General features: G+C 44.3%; 1 protein-coding gene across 1 annotated transcript in view; it reads right to left on the reverse strand.

Annotated features, from left to right (window-relative positions):
- Positions 1–259: 259 nt before the first annotated feature.
- The window catches only part of HSPB8 (heat shock protein family B (small) member 8), a 134,917-nt gene continuing 117,893 nt past the window's right edge, over positions 260–17,283 (reverse strand). The window contains exon 3 of the mRNA XM_069754464.1: positions 260–1,268. Coding sequence (XP_069610565.1) covers positions 1,109–1,268 — 160 coding nt within the window. The 3' untranslated portion in view covers positions 260–1,108. The remainder of the gene's footprint in view (positions 1,269–17,283) is intronic.

Here is a 17,283-nt window from a genome sequence, read left to right on the forward strand (position 1 = left end):
AGAAGATGGAGACATTTTGTTCTCCATCTTCTCCTCACCCAAGAGAATCGGAACACATTATGCTTACACAAAGCCTGTTCTCTCTAACGAGAGAGTATACAATCATGTGCACTGCCTTTAGAAATGTTTTCACATGCCTGCAATATCTGAAAGTTTTTCACACCTTATCTTTTATTTTAATAATGATCATGTAAAAAAGAGGTATTGTATTTATAGCAATAATTTGAAAATAAATGAATAAAAACACATATTCGTCATACTTGTTTATAAATATTTAATATACCCATCATTTTTGCAAGGCAATCAAATGTAAAACACCCTCTAAATTCTCCAATATACATACAGACCTAAAGTTATATCACAACCAGGTACATAAGCCAACGTTATATTTCAACCCACAGTGCACAATGGAAAAGCTCAGCTTTTGTGATCTCTGATAAAGAATACAAACTGACACAAATCAAAAAAACATGTAAGACCTCAAGAATACAAATCAGTGTTGCATGTTGGTCTATTGCGATCATTAAATAGGAGACGAAGGCATCATTAAATGACACATAGCAGTGTAATCATTATTGATTTGTGATGAATGTAAACTGGGTATACGGGCATTGCGTCAAATACACAGTAATCTAGATGTGGGATGTGATATCCAATGCTGACGTTTAGAATATATTAATTTGTTTAAATGTTATAGAACAGTTTAGTTAAAAAAATGTATCTTATGCTGACATTATCATACAAACTGAATGGTATATAGTACATCAAAGATAAGATTTTCTTTATTTTTGTTGGGGTTGTTAGACTGTAATAATAGATAATAGTCTGCATTTTATTTGTAGGCTTTCCCAGTTACAAAATTGTGTACATCATGACCTAAAATCAGTATTGGATATGTAGCAATTCAGCTGTCACTGCATCCAAGACGTATCAAGTGCATTTAATGGTTCCAGAAATATTGTATGTCTATGTCTAGAGTGGAACTTTACCAAGGCTAAGTTATACATGAATGAAAACATACAAGATATATTGTACTCTTCTGGGTCACTAATGCAGCCTTGTGGAATTCAAGTGAAATTCTCCAGAGGAGGCATTTCCTTGGTTTAGATTAGGAAGTACTAACTTCTTGGGGGTCTAGAGGAAGCACATAGGTGTAAGTATCATCTCCTTGCTGGTTGTAGGAAGGGACAAGAGGTGCTTCAATTATAAGTAGACCTTCTGGAGAAAGAGAGGCAAACACTGTCAAGGGATCCACTTCTTGGGGCAATCTAAAAAGAGATAGGACAGGCGCAGTTAGTAATTATATATTAACCAATTCATACAATACATGCTGTCCATTGATTACACCCTATACTTGAAATAGCAATTATGGCTTAAAAAAAGAACTATAAAGTATTTGCAGAGTATTGTCAATATATATATATATATATATATATATATATATATATATATCTAATATATAATTGCCTAGAATACTACTTCCTGCAATTTGTGCCAACTTCTGTGGCTTTGTCCGGAGCTAATGTCCGGAGCTAATGTCCGGAGCTAATGTCCGGAGCTAATGTCCGGAGATAAGTGATGTCAACAGTGTCCAGTGTCTGATTGGTTGCCGCCTGCTGCGAGCGACCAATCAGAAACGTGCCGTACTGTGACACACTCCGCCCGCCATTTTGGTGTGATTTTTGAATTTTTACCTCACAGCAAGTTTCTATTGCGTGGAGGCGGGCCCAGTGACGTTGCTCTTCAAGCTCCTGCCGAATTTCGTCAAAAAAATGATAATACCATTTACCAAAACTATATATATTTAGTTGTGAAGTGGTTCAGTGACATTTTCACACCAATTTTGAACTTTTGTTTGGTGTTTTCTCCATATACTGCCTATTATTCACTGACTGTTATACTGAGAGACTGCCGTTTATTAACCTCTTCTTTGCCACATTGGGTATATTGCTCTATTATTTGCCACATAAGGACATTGTCCATTATTGCCCAGCAATTTCTCTGCAATATAAACTGCCTATTTATTAATATCTGCATTCCTGCAAAGAACTATTGCCTATTATTAACTGGCTATTTTCCTACTACCTGACACTGCCTCTTATTAACCTGTTGTTTGCCACCACCACGCTTAAAGCTGTTTAGCTTAGCCAACATGAGCTCTAATAGTAAGGATACTAATGACACAGAGCCCAAAGCTGCTGATGGCGCACGTAAGATTAGGTCTGATAGAAAGTATACTAATAATGCAGAGCAAAAAGACGCCGATGCCGCACGTAAGCGCAAACAGCGTGCTAACAAGAGTACGGAGGATAGATGCAAGTGCCTGGATACTGTTAAGTATACTAATGACACAGAGCCCAAAGCTGCTGATGGCGCACGTAAGATCAGGTCTGATATAAAGTATGGTAATGATGCAGAGCGAAAAGCCGTCGATGCCGCACGTAAGCGCAAACAGCGTGTTAACAAGAGTACAGAGGATAGATGCAAGCGCCTGGATACTGTTAAGTATTCTAATGACACAGAGTCCAAAGCTGCTGATGGCGCACGTAAGATCAGGTCTGATATAAAGTATGGTAATGATGCAGAGCGAAAAGCCGCCGATGCCGCACGTAAGCGCAAACAGCGTGCTAACAAGAGTACAGAGGAGAGATGCAAGCGCCTGGACACTGTTAAGTATACTAATGACACAGAGCCCAAAGCTGCTGATGGCGCACGTAACATCAGGTCTGATAATAAGTATACCAATGATGCTGAGCGAAAAGCCGCCGATGCCGCACGTAAGCACAAACAGCGTGCTAACGAGACTACAGAGGACAGACATAAGCGCCTGGACACTGTTAATGCTGCTTGCAATAAACGCATTACTAATGAGTCTTTTGAGGACAAAACTAATCGATTAAGTAATAAAGCTGCTGCTGCACGCTCTCAACGTTGCAAACATAATATTTCCACGTCCTCAGTCATAGATTCTGCCCACAATACAGCTTCTTTGTCTCCATTCATAGAATGTGTGCAGCTTGAAGCTCCTTTAACCGTTGGTAAATCTGCACGTAAGTGCAAACACTGTCCTACTTACACTCCAAATGATAAACGCCGTCGCCTGCACACTGTTAAGTCTGCTTATAAGACATGCTTCACACCTGACTCTTCTAAGGCAACAAACAAACCATTACCAAATGCAGCTGGTGCACGCCGTGAATGGCGCAAAAAAACCGCTTGCACCTCCATATTAATAAACTCTGACCACGATACACCTTCCAACTCCTCAGTGATCGTCTGACGTCTTTCATCCCTCCCCTCATAAGCATGTTCATGGATCCTGTGTAACTGTACCTTAAATAACAAGAATTGTCAAGAGCTGGTGAGTGCAGCCATTTTTTGTTCTTTCTTACTATTATTTATTAATTGTATTATTCTTACATTTGAATAAATAAAGTATATATGGATTCTAGACTCCCGATTCTTTAGAATCGGGCTGCCATCTAGTATATATATATATAGCAAAAAGAATTGCAAATCTTTATTGACACTGACCACAATAAGTGCCAATATATGGCAAACACAATGATATGGTTATGTTAACAAACTTGTGTTCTGTATCATTTTATTATTCCCCTTAAAGGGGAGGCCCTCTTTTTAGACACTTGTAAAGACTTCCAAAGACATACTGATAGGGAATTTAAATTTTGAACCCCATTGGGGACAGCGATGATAATGTGTGCAAACTGTCAAGCGCTGCGGAATATGTTAGCGCTATATAAAAATAAAGATTATGATTATTTTTTTTTATTGTTATTGTAAATATTATATTAGTGAGTTGGATTATTTTCTTCAAAACTGTACAAAATTGAAATGTCAGCTGATTAGCTTGTGACAACTGCAATTTACAAGAATACAGATGTACAATGACAATAAGCACAGAACATCAGTTTCTTACTGTAGTCTACAGATATGGCATCTACTGAGTAGTGCTGCAATGCTGTGTCACTTTCTAAACACCATGGATGTAAGTAGAGTGCTACAGTAGTTTGGTGGACACTACAGCTGTATTTTGTCCTTAGACCTAAAGAGCCCAACACCACTCCGTTTTATGCAAGGTTACAGTGTAAGGGGGCAGTGCACAGTTAAATGTCAGTCTAAGATCCATAGTATGGAAAAAGTAAGATGGTCCTAACAAGAGATGAGCAAATATTCATCGGCTCCCACCTTAATCGGCAAGCTATAGCACTTACCGAAGAAGCAGCATCGGGAGCCGGGATATCTGTTTCCCGCGGCTGTGTGACAGTCACAACACACAGGCTCTCCATGCATGTGTTGTGACTGTCACACAACCGTGAAGCATGCAGCTGTGGTGCCGGACACCTGATCATCGGGAGCGCTCCATGTATCTGGGTTCCTGCTGCAGCTTCTTCAGTAAGCGCTATAACTTGACAAATATTGAGGGAGCCGAAGATATTCGCTCATCTCTATTCCCGACAGTCACTTGTTCTACATGGAAGCATCATGGCTGAGGCCAGTAATTAGTTGCATAGTCTGAGGGATGTGATGTTATGTCTGCCGGACTGGCACACACTACCAGAGTGGGGTGCTGGATCGGCAGGTGAAGGTGTCGGTAAATAAAGGTTAAATATGTTAACACATTTCCAGCTTTCAGTCATTTTTTTTTTAAATAGAGTCAATCATTCCTATAATGTTCAATAATAGTAAGATAGCAGAGCACTTAACACCCTGCTATTGTCAAATAGTGTCAAACTGAAACTTAAGGGGCATATTTGCACTGCACGATAATCATGAACGAGCAGTGTTAAAAATGCTTTTTTCATGATTATCCTGCTGTGTAAATAGGCTGACAATCACCCAATGGATGAGCAAAATAGGTGAAATGTGTTATGACTGCACAACCACACAGGCAGCAAACAAACCAAGGGTATAGATAGCTGTACCTGACAGATCCCTGTTCAGACTGCAAAGTGCCCAACTCTGACTCTGGTCTGTCCCTATATGACCTTGACGCCAGCTCACCATGAATATTTCTAACAGCTTCTAGAATAGCTATGCCTGTGTAGCAACTCACTAGGGAAAATAAGTTGTACAATAAAAACTGCAACTCACCCTACCGGTAGCTGTACAGACTAGATATCCTGACTCTGCAGTCCATAGTGGTACCTGCAGGTGCAGAATTAGACCTAACCACAGACAAGGAGATGGCAACTCTGGCCTAAACTGCCTAAAAGGCGGATGAGTTGCTTCACGTTCCTCCTAAAGAACCAGGGGGCATAGCAGAGTGTGAATAACAAACAAGACAAGAAGTGTGCTGAGCAAAATAAAGATCTCAGAGTGAGTAAAGTAAATAGTGAAATAGTTAATAACAAAGAATCAATCAAGTACTGTTAACTAATATACTCCCTTCTTCCTAATGATGAATAGGAAGATAAGAGCAAAGTGTAGCAAAGAAACAGCAATGCAAAAACCCTTAGGATACTTTCACACTTCCGTCGGTACGAGGCCGCCCAAACCGTCAGCCCGACGTACCGACGAATCTTGTGCTAAATTTAGCACAACGTGGGCAGTGGATGCAGTTTTACAACGCATCCACTGCCCATTGTGATGAGCGGGGAGGAGGGGGCGGAGTTTCGGCCGCGCAAAAAAAGTTACATTGAACGTTTTTTTGTGCCGATGGTCCGCCAAAACACGACGCATCCGTCGCACGATGGATGTGAAGTGTGGCCATACATCGCAATGCGTCGCTAATGCAAGTCTATGGAGAAAAAACGTATCCTGCGGGCAACTTTGCAGGATGCGTTTTTTCTCCAAAACGACGCATTGCGACGTAACCAAAACGACGGAAGTGTGAAAGTAGCTTTAGCTGTAATCTCACAGACTGGCTCCAAACATCAATAGAATGTCAGAACATCCAAATGAATCTATCACCAGTATGAAATGCCTGCAGGTGGACAAATGAAAACACCTGTGTTATGCAAAGCAGACTGCAACCAGAAAAGCAGAACCCAAACACCCAGAGAAAAAGTCTCGGCAGAAAGAGAAGCCAACCACAGAACACAAACTCAAGGGATTGAATACAGGAACAGAACAAGTGATCATTTTATGCAGCATAAAAGATCAACATTTTCGGTGGTGTATCTTCCCATGTATCCAGGACTCGCTCTGCCAGGAGCAATGGCAGCTTATGTGCAATCTAATATATATTGCTTAATGGGTAATTTAGTCTGTATGTGTAAACAGGCATTCAATTGACCTGTAACCTGTAAAAGTTTACCGATAGGCAGTTGTATAGTGCCGCCGGTTGGTCTGTGCAAATGGAACATTAGGTTGAATTTTCTGTTTTAAAGCAAATGTTTAATATTTTGTAAGAAACCGAGTTTGGCTTTCAAGGACAGATATGCCCTTTTCAGAGGATGTCTCTGTGCCCTCATCCTGTTATAAACACAGACTATAAAAGCATATATCGTCATTATATTAATACAGTAAAAACCTCTTACCACTCAAATCGTTTGCAGTTTTATCTCTGTGGCAGATAATACTTATTTTTACTTAATGGTCCAATTTCCAGTTAAACAGACGAATCATGATCCTATCCGTACTGTAGCAACTTCAGTAAAACGTATCATCTGCTCCTATTCTTTGTCTTCTGAAAGCTCCATAGAAGAGTAATTGAATCCATATTATAAGGCTTTGTGTCATATACTTGGCATAGACGGTTACTGGTAGTAATTCAGTAGTAGTTCAGTATATTGGAATGGCACAAATGAAGCTTTTATTTTACACTTCCATATGGTTATGAAGATAGTACACTTCATTTTCAGCTTTATTTTATTTTAGATATACATGTAAACTATGTATTTGTTCATTTATTGGGCACCAGACCTCAAACCAAACATTTATTATAGGAACACTCCAGGCCAAACTAATACAGCACACTGACGGAAGCTTAGGAAATGTTAATAACAGATTATTGTCTTTGTTGCCCATAGCCAGCAGCGTGCAGCTTTGATTCTGTACTGTGCTCTTGAAATATTAAAGCTGTACTATGATTGATTGGTATGGGAAACAAAGAAAGTTTTTATTGAGTCAATTTCCTTGATCAGCCCCACTGTGTGTAAGGCTTAATTCACACATCATTATTTTTGATCAGTATTTGGATGCCAAAACCAAGAGTCTCTCTAAAATGCAGAGCATGTCAATCTTTCTGTTATAGTTTTTCTCTGTAAGTTCCACTTACTTCCACTGAAGTAAAATACTGACCAAATACTGAAGTGAGTGAATGAAATCTGAGGCATCCCTATGTTGTGTACCTCATATGAAGGCCATGTACTAGGTGTAACACAATGTATCTGTGTTTCTAGAACAGGAGCATTATTCTTCAGCTTCTTTAGATCTATATGGACCATTACAGTAGCCACTAAGTAACAACTAAAATGAGTAGAAAAGTTAAAGCCTGAAGGCAGTTTATTCATAAGTGTTGATGTGTGCAATGTGACTCACCCTGGTATCTGTAGCATGGACTTAAGGTACCGTCACACTAAACGATATCACTTGCGATCCGTGACGTTGCAGCGTCCTGGCTAGCGATATCGTTCAGTTTGACACACAGCAGCGATCAGAATCCTGCTGTGATGTCGTTGGTCGCTGCAGAAAGTCTAGCACTTTATTTCGTCGCTGGACTTCCTACTGACATCGCTGAATCAGCGTGTGTGACGCCGATTCAGCGATGTCTTCGCTGGTAACCAGGGTAAACATCGGGTTACTAAGCGCAGGGCCGCGCTTAGTAACCCGATGTTTACCCTGGTTACCAGCGTAAAAGTAATAAAAAAAAAACACTACATACTTACCTTCCGCTGTCTGTCCCTCGGCGCTCTGCTTCTCTGCCCTGTGTAAGCACAGCGGCCGGAAAGCAGAGCGGTGACGTCAGCGGCCCTAACCCTAGCCCTAACCCTAACCCTAACCCTAGCCCTAGCCCTAACCCTAGCCCTAACCCTAGCCCTAACCCTAGCCCTAACCCTAACCCTAGCCCTAGCCCTAACCCTATTCTAACCTTAGTGGAAAAAAAATTATTTATTTTTTTATTGTCCCTACCTATGGGGGTGACAAAGGGGGGGGTGGGTCATTTACTATTTTTTATATTTTGATCACTGAGATAGGTTATATCTCAGTGATCAAAATGCACTTTGGAACGAATCTGCCGGCCGGCAGATTCGGCGGACGCACTGCGCATGCGCCCGCCATTTTGGAAGATGGCGGCGCCCAGGGAGAAGACGGACGGACCCCGGGAGGAACGGTAAGTATGATGGGGTGGGCGGGGAGCACGGGGGGGGGGATCGGAGCATGGGGGGGTGGATCGGAGCGCGGGGGGGTGGATCGGGCACGGGGGTTGGATCGGAGCATGGGGGGTGGATCGGAGCACGGGGGGTGGATCGGAGTGCAGGGGGGTTGGATCAGAGCACGTGGGGGTGATTGGAGCACGGGAATGAGCGGACAAGAGCACGGGGGGAGCGGAGCACAGGACGGAGGGGAGCCGGAGCAGTGTACCGGACAGATCGGTGGCTTGGGAGGGGATCAGTGGGGTGGGAGCACATGTTATATGTTGTATGTAATGTATGTTTTATGTGTGTTTGTGTTTTTAACCCATTGTAGTCAGTCGCCTGATGATGGGACAACTCTCCCATCATCACATTTCGATGAGAGAAGTAGTCCCACCCGACGAATGACTACAATGAGTCACTACTGACAGAGAGACAGACCCACAGACCGACACACACACACAGACCGACACATACACACAGACACTACATACCATTTCCACCATGCGCTTCACATCGATCCCTATCCGACGGTACGACTCCATTTTCACTACACTCCGCCCACACACTTCCTCCACATCACTGATGTCACTTCCGTCTGCTGTGGTTTTGACACCCAAATCCGCATAAAATCTGCAGATGGTTTTTACTAGGGTTGAGCGAAACGGGTCGTTCATTTTCAAAAGTCACCGACTTTTGGCAAAGTCGGGTTTCATGAAACCCGATCCGACCCCTGTGCGTGGTCGGCCATGCGGTATGCGACTTTCGCGCCAAAGTCGCGTTTCAATGACGCGAAAAGTGCCATTTCTCAGCCAATGAAGGTGAACGCAGAGTGTGGGCAGCGTGATGACATAGGTCCTGGTCCCCACCATCTTAGAGAAGGGCATTACAGTGATTGGCTTGCTGTCTGCGGCGTCACAGGGGCTATAAAGGGGCGTTCCCGCCGACCGCCATCTTACTGCTGCTGATCTGAGCTTAGGGAGAGGTTGCTGCCGCTTCGTCAGAAGCAGGGATAGCGTTAGGCAGGGTCCATTAACCACCAAACCGCTTGTGCTGTAGCGATTTCCACTGTCCAACACCACCTTCGGTGTGCAGGGACAGTGGAAGCTACATTTTTTTTTTTCCTCAGCGCTGTAGCTCATTGGGCTGCCCTAGAAGGCTCCCTGATAGCTGCATTGCTGTGTGTACGCCGCTGTGCAAACCAACAATCTTTTTTGATTGTCCACACTTTTTATTTAATTTGTGCATCAGTCCACTCCTTATTGCTGCCTGCCATACCTGGCTGAGATTACTGCAGGGAGATAGTAATTGTAGGACAGTCCCTGTTTTTATTTTTTTTTTGTGGGAGATTAAGATTGGCATTTCTGCTAGAGTGCCATCCCTGTGTGTGCCATCTCTCACTCAGTGGGCCATAGAAAGCCTATTTATTTTTTTGCTTGATTTGGGTTCTAAAATCTACCTGAAAAAATCACTACATCAATCGGTGGGAGAAAAATATTGGCCTCTGGGCTTGTGTGCCACTCCTGACTCCTGTGTGTGCCATCTCTCACTCAGTGGGCCATAGAAAGCCTATTTATTTTTTTGCTTGATTTGGGTTCTAAAATCTACCTGAAAAAATCACTACATCAATCAGTGGGAGAAAAATATTGGCCTCTGGGCTTGTGTGCCACTCCTGACTCCTGTGTGTGCCATCTCTCACTCAGTGGGCCATAGAAAGCCTATTTTTTTTTATTTGGTTTCTAAATTCTCCCTGAAAAAATCATTTTATTTTATTTGGTTTCTAAATTCTTCCTGAAAAAATCATTTTATTTTGTTTCTAAAGTCTCCCTGAAAAAAAAAAAACAGTGGGAGATTAATATTGCCCTTTCTGCTTGTGTGCCAGTCTTGACTCCTGGGTGTGCCATCTCTCTCTCTCTCTCTCTCTCAAATTGTGGGCCATAGAAAGCCTATTTATTTTTTTGCTTGATTTGGGTTCTAAATTCTACCTGAAAAAATCAATAAATCAATCAGTGGGAGATAAATATTGGCCTCTGGGCTTGTGTGCCACTCCTGACTCCTGTGTGTGCCATCTCTCACTCAGTGGGCCATAGAAAGCCTATTTTTTTTTATTTGGTTTCTAAATTCTCCCTGAAAAAATCATTTTATTTTATTTGGTTTCTAAATTCTTCCTGAAAAAATCATTTTATTTTATTTTGTTTCTAAAGTCTCCCTGAAAAAAAAACAAAAAAAAAAAAAGTGGGAGATTAATATTGCCCTTTCTGCTTGTGTGCCAGTCTTGACTCCTGGGTGTGCCATCTCTCTCTCTCTCTCTCTCAAATTGTGGACCATAGAAAGCCTATTTATTTTTTTGCTTGATTTGGGTTCTAAATTCTACCTGAAAAAATCAATAAATCAATCAGTGGGAGATAAATATTGGCCTCTGGGCTTGTGTGCCACTCCTGACTCCTGTGTGTGCCATCTCTCACTCAGTGGGCCATAGAAAGCCTATTTTTTTTTTATTTGGTTTCTAAATTCTCCCTGAAAAAATCATTTTATTTTATTTGGTTTCTAAATTCTTCCTGAAAAAATCATTTTATTTTATTTTGTTTCTAAATTCTCCCTGAAAAAAAAAAAAAAATCAGTGGGAGATTAATATTGACATTTGTGCTTGAGTGACAGTCCTGCGTGTGTGGCATCTCTGTGATTTGGTGCCACAGAAAACAGAGTGTGTAACATTCTGCCTGATTTTCCTTGTGGTCTCACCAACCTGTAAAGGGATATTGAAATCATACTGAAGTTATAGCTCACCGTGTAAGTTGTTTGACAGCAACAAATAAAGTTACTTTGGTTAAGTTTTTAAAACAATGAGGAAGTCTGGTGCAAGACGTCGTGGCCGTGGGCGTTCATTGTCAGCTGGTAATGATGGTAGTGGTAGTGGAGCATCAGGTGGTCGTGGGAAAAAAAATATTCCACCTAAGTCTGGAGCTGTGGAGCCAGGTTCGTCGTCTGGCTACACAAGGCCTCGAACGCTCTCTTTTCTGGGAGTAGGAAAACCGCTTTTAAAGCCGGAGCAGCAACAGCAAGTTTTGGCTTACCTTGCAGACTCAGCCTCTAGATCTTTTGCCTCCTCTTCTGAAACTGGTAAATGTAAAAGCAGCGCGTCGCTTGTGGATGTTCACGGTCAGGGACAAGTCGCTTCCTTGTCCTCTTCAGCAAAAACAACAACAAGAGAGAAGGATGCAGCAGGCGACACAACGGGTTACTCCATGGAGCTCTTTACACATACCGTCCCTGGCTTAGAAAGTGAAACAGTTAACAGGCAATGCCCATTACAAGTAGATTCTGACATGGAGTGCACTGATGCACAGCCACAGCCAGACTACTATGCTGGTCCTTTGACTCAGACCACAACATTGCCCTCTCAGGGTACTGATCCACAATCAGACCCTGATGAGACTATGTTGCCCCGTCACGAACGCTATACCACCGACCGACACGGTGACACAGACGAAGTTGCACACGAGCTAGAAGAGGAGGTAATAGATGACCCAGTTGTTGACCCCGATTGGCAGCCATTGGGGGAACAGGGTGCAGGCGGCAGTAGTTCAGAAGCGGAGGTGGAGGAGGGGCCGCTGCAGGCATCAACATCGCAACAGGTTCCATCTGCCGGGCCCGTATCTGGCCCAAAACGCGTGGCAAAGCTAAAACCTGTTGGAGGACAGTCTGGCCATCTGGTTAAAGCTCAGTCTGCAATCCCTGAAAAGGTATCCGATGCTAGGAAGAGTGCAGTCTGGCATTTTTTTTAAACAACATCCAATTGATCAGCGCAAAGTCATCTGTCAAAAATGTTCAACTAGCTTAAGCAGAGGTCAGAATCTGAAAAGTCTCAATATAAGTTGCATGCATAGACATTTAACCACCATGCATTTTCAAGCCTGGACTAACTACCAAACGTCCCTTAAGGTTGTAGCACCCTCGGCCAATGAAGCTAGTCAGCAACGCAACATCCCTTCCGTCACTGTAAGGCCACCATTTTCCGCACCACCGGCAGTATCTGTGCAGGTTTCTTTGCCAGCCAAAAGCAGTCAGGGTCAGGGAATCACCAGTTTTGTAGGAGGAAATATTGCATCTAGGGCACCGGCGGAAACAATACCGTCTCCAACCGTCTCTCAGTCTGCCATGTCCACCGGCACACCCGCTAGTTCCACGATCTCCAGCTCTCCAGTCCAGCTCACCCTACATGAGACTCTGCTTAGAAGAAGTACTTATCCTCGCATCCGCGTACACAGGGTTTTAACGCCCACATAGCTAGACTAATCTCGTTAGAGATGATGCCCTACCGGTTAGTTGAAAGCTAAGCTTTCAAAGCCCTGATGGAGTACGCTGAACCACGCTACGAGCTACCCAGTCGACACTTTTTTTCCAGAAATGCCATCCCAGCCCTGCACCAGCATGTTAAACAGCGCATCGTCCATGCACTCAGGCAATCTGTGAGTACAAAGGTGCACCTGACTACAGATGCATGGACCAGTAGGCATGGCCAGGGACGTTACGTGTCCATCACGGCACACTGGGTGAATGTGGTGGATGCAGGGTCCACAGGGGACATCAATTTCGGGACAGTAGTGCCTAGCCCACGGTCTAGGAAACAGTTGGCTGTAGGCGTTCGCACCCCCTCCTCCTCGTCCTCCTGCAGAAGCGACAGCTCTTCCACAGACCGCAGTTGGCCAACCACTCCATCGGCAGCTGACACTGTTGCACACCAGTTGTCCCATTATGGGCCAGCTACTGGCAAGCGTCAGCAGGCTATTTTGGCTATGAAGTGTTTGGGCGACAACAGACACACCGCGGAAGTTCTGTCCGAGTTCTTGCAGCAAGAAACGCAGTCGTGGCTGGGCACAGTAGATCTTGAGGCAGGCAAGGTAGTGAGTGATAACGGAAGGAATTTTATGGCTGCCATCTCCCTTTCCCAACTGAAACACATTCCTTGCCTGGCTCACACCTTAAACCTGGTGGTGCAGTGCTTATTGAAAACTTATCCTGGGTTCTCTGAACTGCTCCTCAAAGTGCGTGGACTTTGCTCACATATCCGCCGTTCGCCTGTACACTCCAGCCGTATGCAGACCTATCAGCGGTTTTTGAACCTTCCCCAGCATCGCCTAATCATAGACATTGCAACAAGGTGGAACTCAACACTGCACATGCTTCAGAGACTGTGCCAACAGAGGCGGGCTGTTATGTTTTTGTGGGAGGATACACATACACGGGCAGGCAGTAGGATGGCAGACATGGAGTTGTCAGGTGTGCAGTGGTCGAAGATACAAGACATGTGTCAAGTCCTTCAGTGTTTTGAGGAATGCACACGGCTGGTTAGTGCAGACAACGCCATAATAAGCATGAGCATCCCCCTAATGGGTCTGCTGATGCAAAGTTTGATGCACATAAAGGATCAGGCGTCTGCACCAGAGGAAGAGGAAAGCCTTGATGACAGTTAGCCATTGTCTGGTCAGGGCAGTGTACAGGACGAGGTAGCGGGCGAAGAGGAGGTGGAGGACGAGGAGGATGATGGGGATGAGTATATTTTTAATGAGGAAGCTTTCCCGGGGGCACTAGAAATTGGTTGCGTGGCAAGGCCGGGTTCTGGTTTTTTGAGGGACACAAGTGACGTAGATTTGCCTGAAACTGCCCCTCAACCAATCACAACCACAGATTTGACAACTGGAACTTTGGCCCACATGGCGGATTATGCCTTACGTATCCTCAAAAGGGACACACGCATTACTAAAATGATGAACGATGACGATTACTGGTTGGCCTGCCTCCTTGATCCACGCTATAAAGGCAAATCTATATATATAATTGTCTAAGGGTTTTTCCGTCTGTCTGTCTGTTATGAAAGGCAATTCAGTACTACAATGGACATAGCGGTCAGAGCACATACAGTGATCTGACAATAACCCAAAATCATAGAACGAGCTCTGAGACGTGGGAACTCTGCAGACCGCAATCCCTAATCCTCTCCAAACAACACTAGAGGCAGCCATGGATTACGCCTAACTCTGCCTATGCAACTCGGCACAGCCTGAGAAACTAACTAGCCTGAAGATAGAAAATAAGCCTACCTTGCCTCAGAGAAATACCCCAAAGGAAAAGGCAGCCCCCCACATATAATGACTGTGAGTTAAGATGAAAAGACAAACGTAGAGATGAAATAGATTCAGCAAAGTGAGGCCCGACTTTCTTAACAGATCGAGGATAGAAAAGGTAACTTTGCGGTCTACACAAAACCCTAAAGAAAACCACGCAAAGGGGGCAAAAAGACCCTCCGTACCGAACTAACGGCACGGAGGTACACCCTTTGCGTCCCAGAGCTTCCAGCAACAAATTAGACAAGCTGGACAGAAAAAATAGCAAACAAATAGCAAAGAAGAACTTAGCTATGCAGAGCAGCAGGCCACAGGAATGATCCAGGGAAAAGCAAGTCCAACACTGGAACATTGACAGGAAGCCAGGATCAAAGCATTAGGTGGAGTTAAGTAGAGAAGCATCTAACGACCTCACCAGATCACCTGAGGGAAACTCAGAAGCCGCAGTACCACTTCCCTCCACCAACAGAAGCTCACAGAGAGAATCAGCCAAAGTACCACTTGTGACCACAGGAGGGAGCTCTGCCACAGAATTCACAACAGTACCCCCCCTTGAGGAGGGGTCACCGAACCCTCACCAGAGCCCCCAGGCCGACCAGGATGAGCCACATGAAAGGCACGAACAAGATCGGGAGCATGGACATCAGAGGCAAAAACCCAGGAATTTTCTTCCTGAGCATAACCCTTCCATTTAACCAGATACTGGAGTTTCCGTCTAGAAACACGAGAATCCAAAATCTTCTCCACAATATACTCCAATTCCCCCTCCACCAAAACCGGGGCAGGAGGATCAACAGATGGAACCATAGGTGCCACGTATCTCCGCAACAATGACCTATGGAATACGTTATGTATGGAAAAAGAATCTGGAAGGGTCAGACGAAAAGACACAGGATTAAGAACCTCAGAAATCCTATACGGACCAATGAAACGAGGTTTAAACTTAGGAGAGGAAACCTTCATAGGAATATGACGAGAAGATAACCAAACCAGATCCCCAACACGAAGTCGGGGACCCACACGGTGTCTGCGATTAGCGAAACGTTGAGCCTTCTCCTGGGACAAGGTCAAATTGTCCACTACATGAGTCCAAATCTGCTGCAACCTGTCCACCACAGTATCCACACCAGGACAGTCCGAAGACTCAACCTGTCCTGAAGAGAAACGAGGATGGAACCCAGAATTGCAGAAAAATGGCGAAACCAAGGTAGCCGAGCTGGCCCGATTATTAAGGGCGAACTCAGCCAAAGGCAAAAAGGACACCCAGTCATCCTGATCGGCAGAAACAAAGCATCTCAGATATGTTTCCAAGGTCTGATTGGTTCGTTAATTCTGGCCATAAGTCTGAGGATGGAAAGCCGAGGAAAAAGACAAGTCAATGCCCATCCTACCACAAAAGGCTCGCCAAAACCTTGAAACAAACTGGGAACCTCTGTCAGAAATGATATTCTCTGGAATGCCATGTAAACGAACCACATGCTGGAAGAACAATGGCACCAAATCAGAGGAGGAAGGCAATTTAGACAAGGGTATTAGATGGACCAGCTTAGAAAAGCGATCACAGACCACCCAAATGACTGACATCTTTTGAGAAACAGGAAGATCAGAAATAAAATCCATATAGATATGTGTCCAAGGCCTCTTTGGGACCGGCAAGGGCAAAAGCAACCCACTGGCACGAGAACAGCAGGGCTTAGCCCGAGCACAAATCCCACAGGACTGCACAAAAACACGCACATCCCGCGACAGAGACGGCCACCAAAAGGATCTAGCCACCAACTCTCTGGTACCAAAGATTCCAGGATGACCAGCCAACACCGAACAATGAACCTCAGAGATAACTTTATTGGTCCACCTATCAGGGACAAACAGTTTCTCCGCTGGACAACGATCAGGTTTATTAGCCTGAAATTTTTGCAGCACCCGCCGCAAATCAGGGGAGATGGCAGACACAATTACTCCTTCCTTGAGGATACCCGCCAGGTCAGACAAACCCAGAGAGTCGGGAACAAAACTCCTAGACAGAGCATCCGCCTTCACATTTTTAGAGCCCGGAAGGTACGAAATCACAAAGTCAAAACGGGCAAAAAACAGCGACCAACGAGCCTGTCTAGGATTCAACCGCTTAGCAGACTCAAGATAAGTCAAGTTCTTATGATCAGTCAATACCACCACGCGATGCTTAGCTCCTTCAAGCCAATGACGCCACTCCTCGAATGCCCACTTCATGGCCAGCAACTCTCGGTTGCCCACATCATAATTTCGCTCAGCAGGCGAAAACTTCCTGGAAAAAAAAGCGCATGGTTTCATCACTGAGCAATCAGAACCTCTCTGCGACAAAACAGCCCCTGCTCCAATCTCAGAAGCATCAACCTCGACCTGGAACGGAAGAGAAACATCTGGTTGACACAACACAGGGGCAGAAGAAAAACGACGCTTCAAGTCTTGAAAAGCTTCCACAGCAGCAGAAGACCAATTGACCAAATCAGCACCCTTCTTGGTCAAATCGGTCAATGGTTTGGCAATACTAGAAAAATTGCAGATGAAGTGACGATAAAAATTAGCAAAGCCCAGGAACTTTTGCAGACTTTTCAGAGATGTCGGCTGAGTCCAATCATGGATGGCTTGGACCTTAACAGGATCCATCTCGATAGTAAAAGGGGAAAAGATGAACCTCAAAAATGAAACCTTCTGCACACCAAAGAGACACTTTGATCCCTTCACAAACAAAGAATTAGCACGCAGGACCTGAAAAACTGTTCTGACCTGCTTCACATGAGACTCCCAATCATCCGAGAAGATCAAAATGTCATCCAAGAACACAATCAGGAATTTATCCA

This window comes from Ranitomeya imitator, chromosome 1 (assembly GCF_032444005.1).
Source record: "Ranitomeya imitator isolate aRanImi1 chromosome 1, aRanImi1.pri, whole genome shotgun sequence".
Taxonomy (NCBI): Eukaryota; Metazoa; Chordata; class Amphibia; order Anura; family Dendrobatidae; genus Ranitomeya; species Ranitomeya imitator.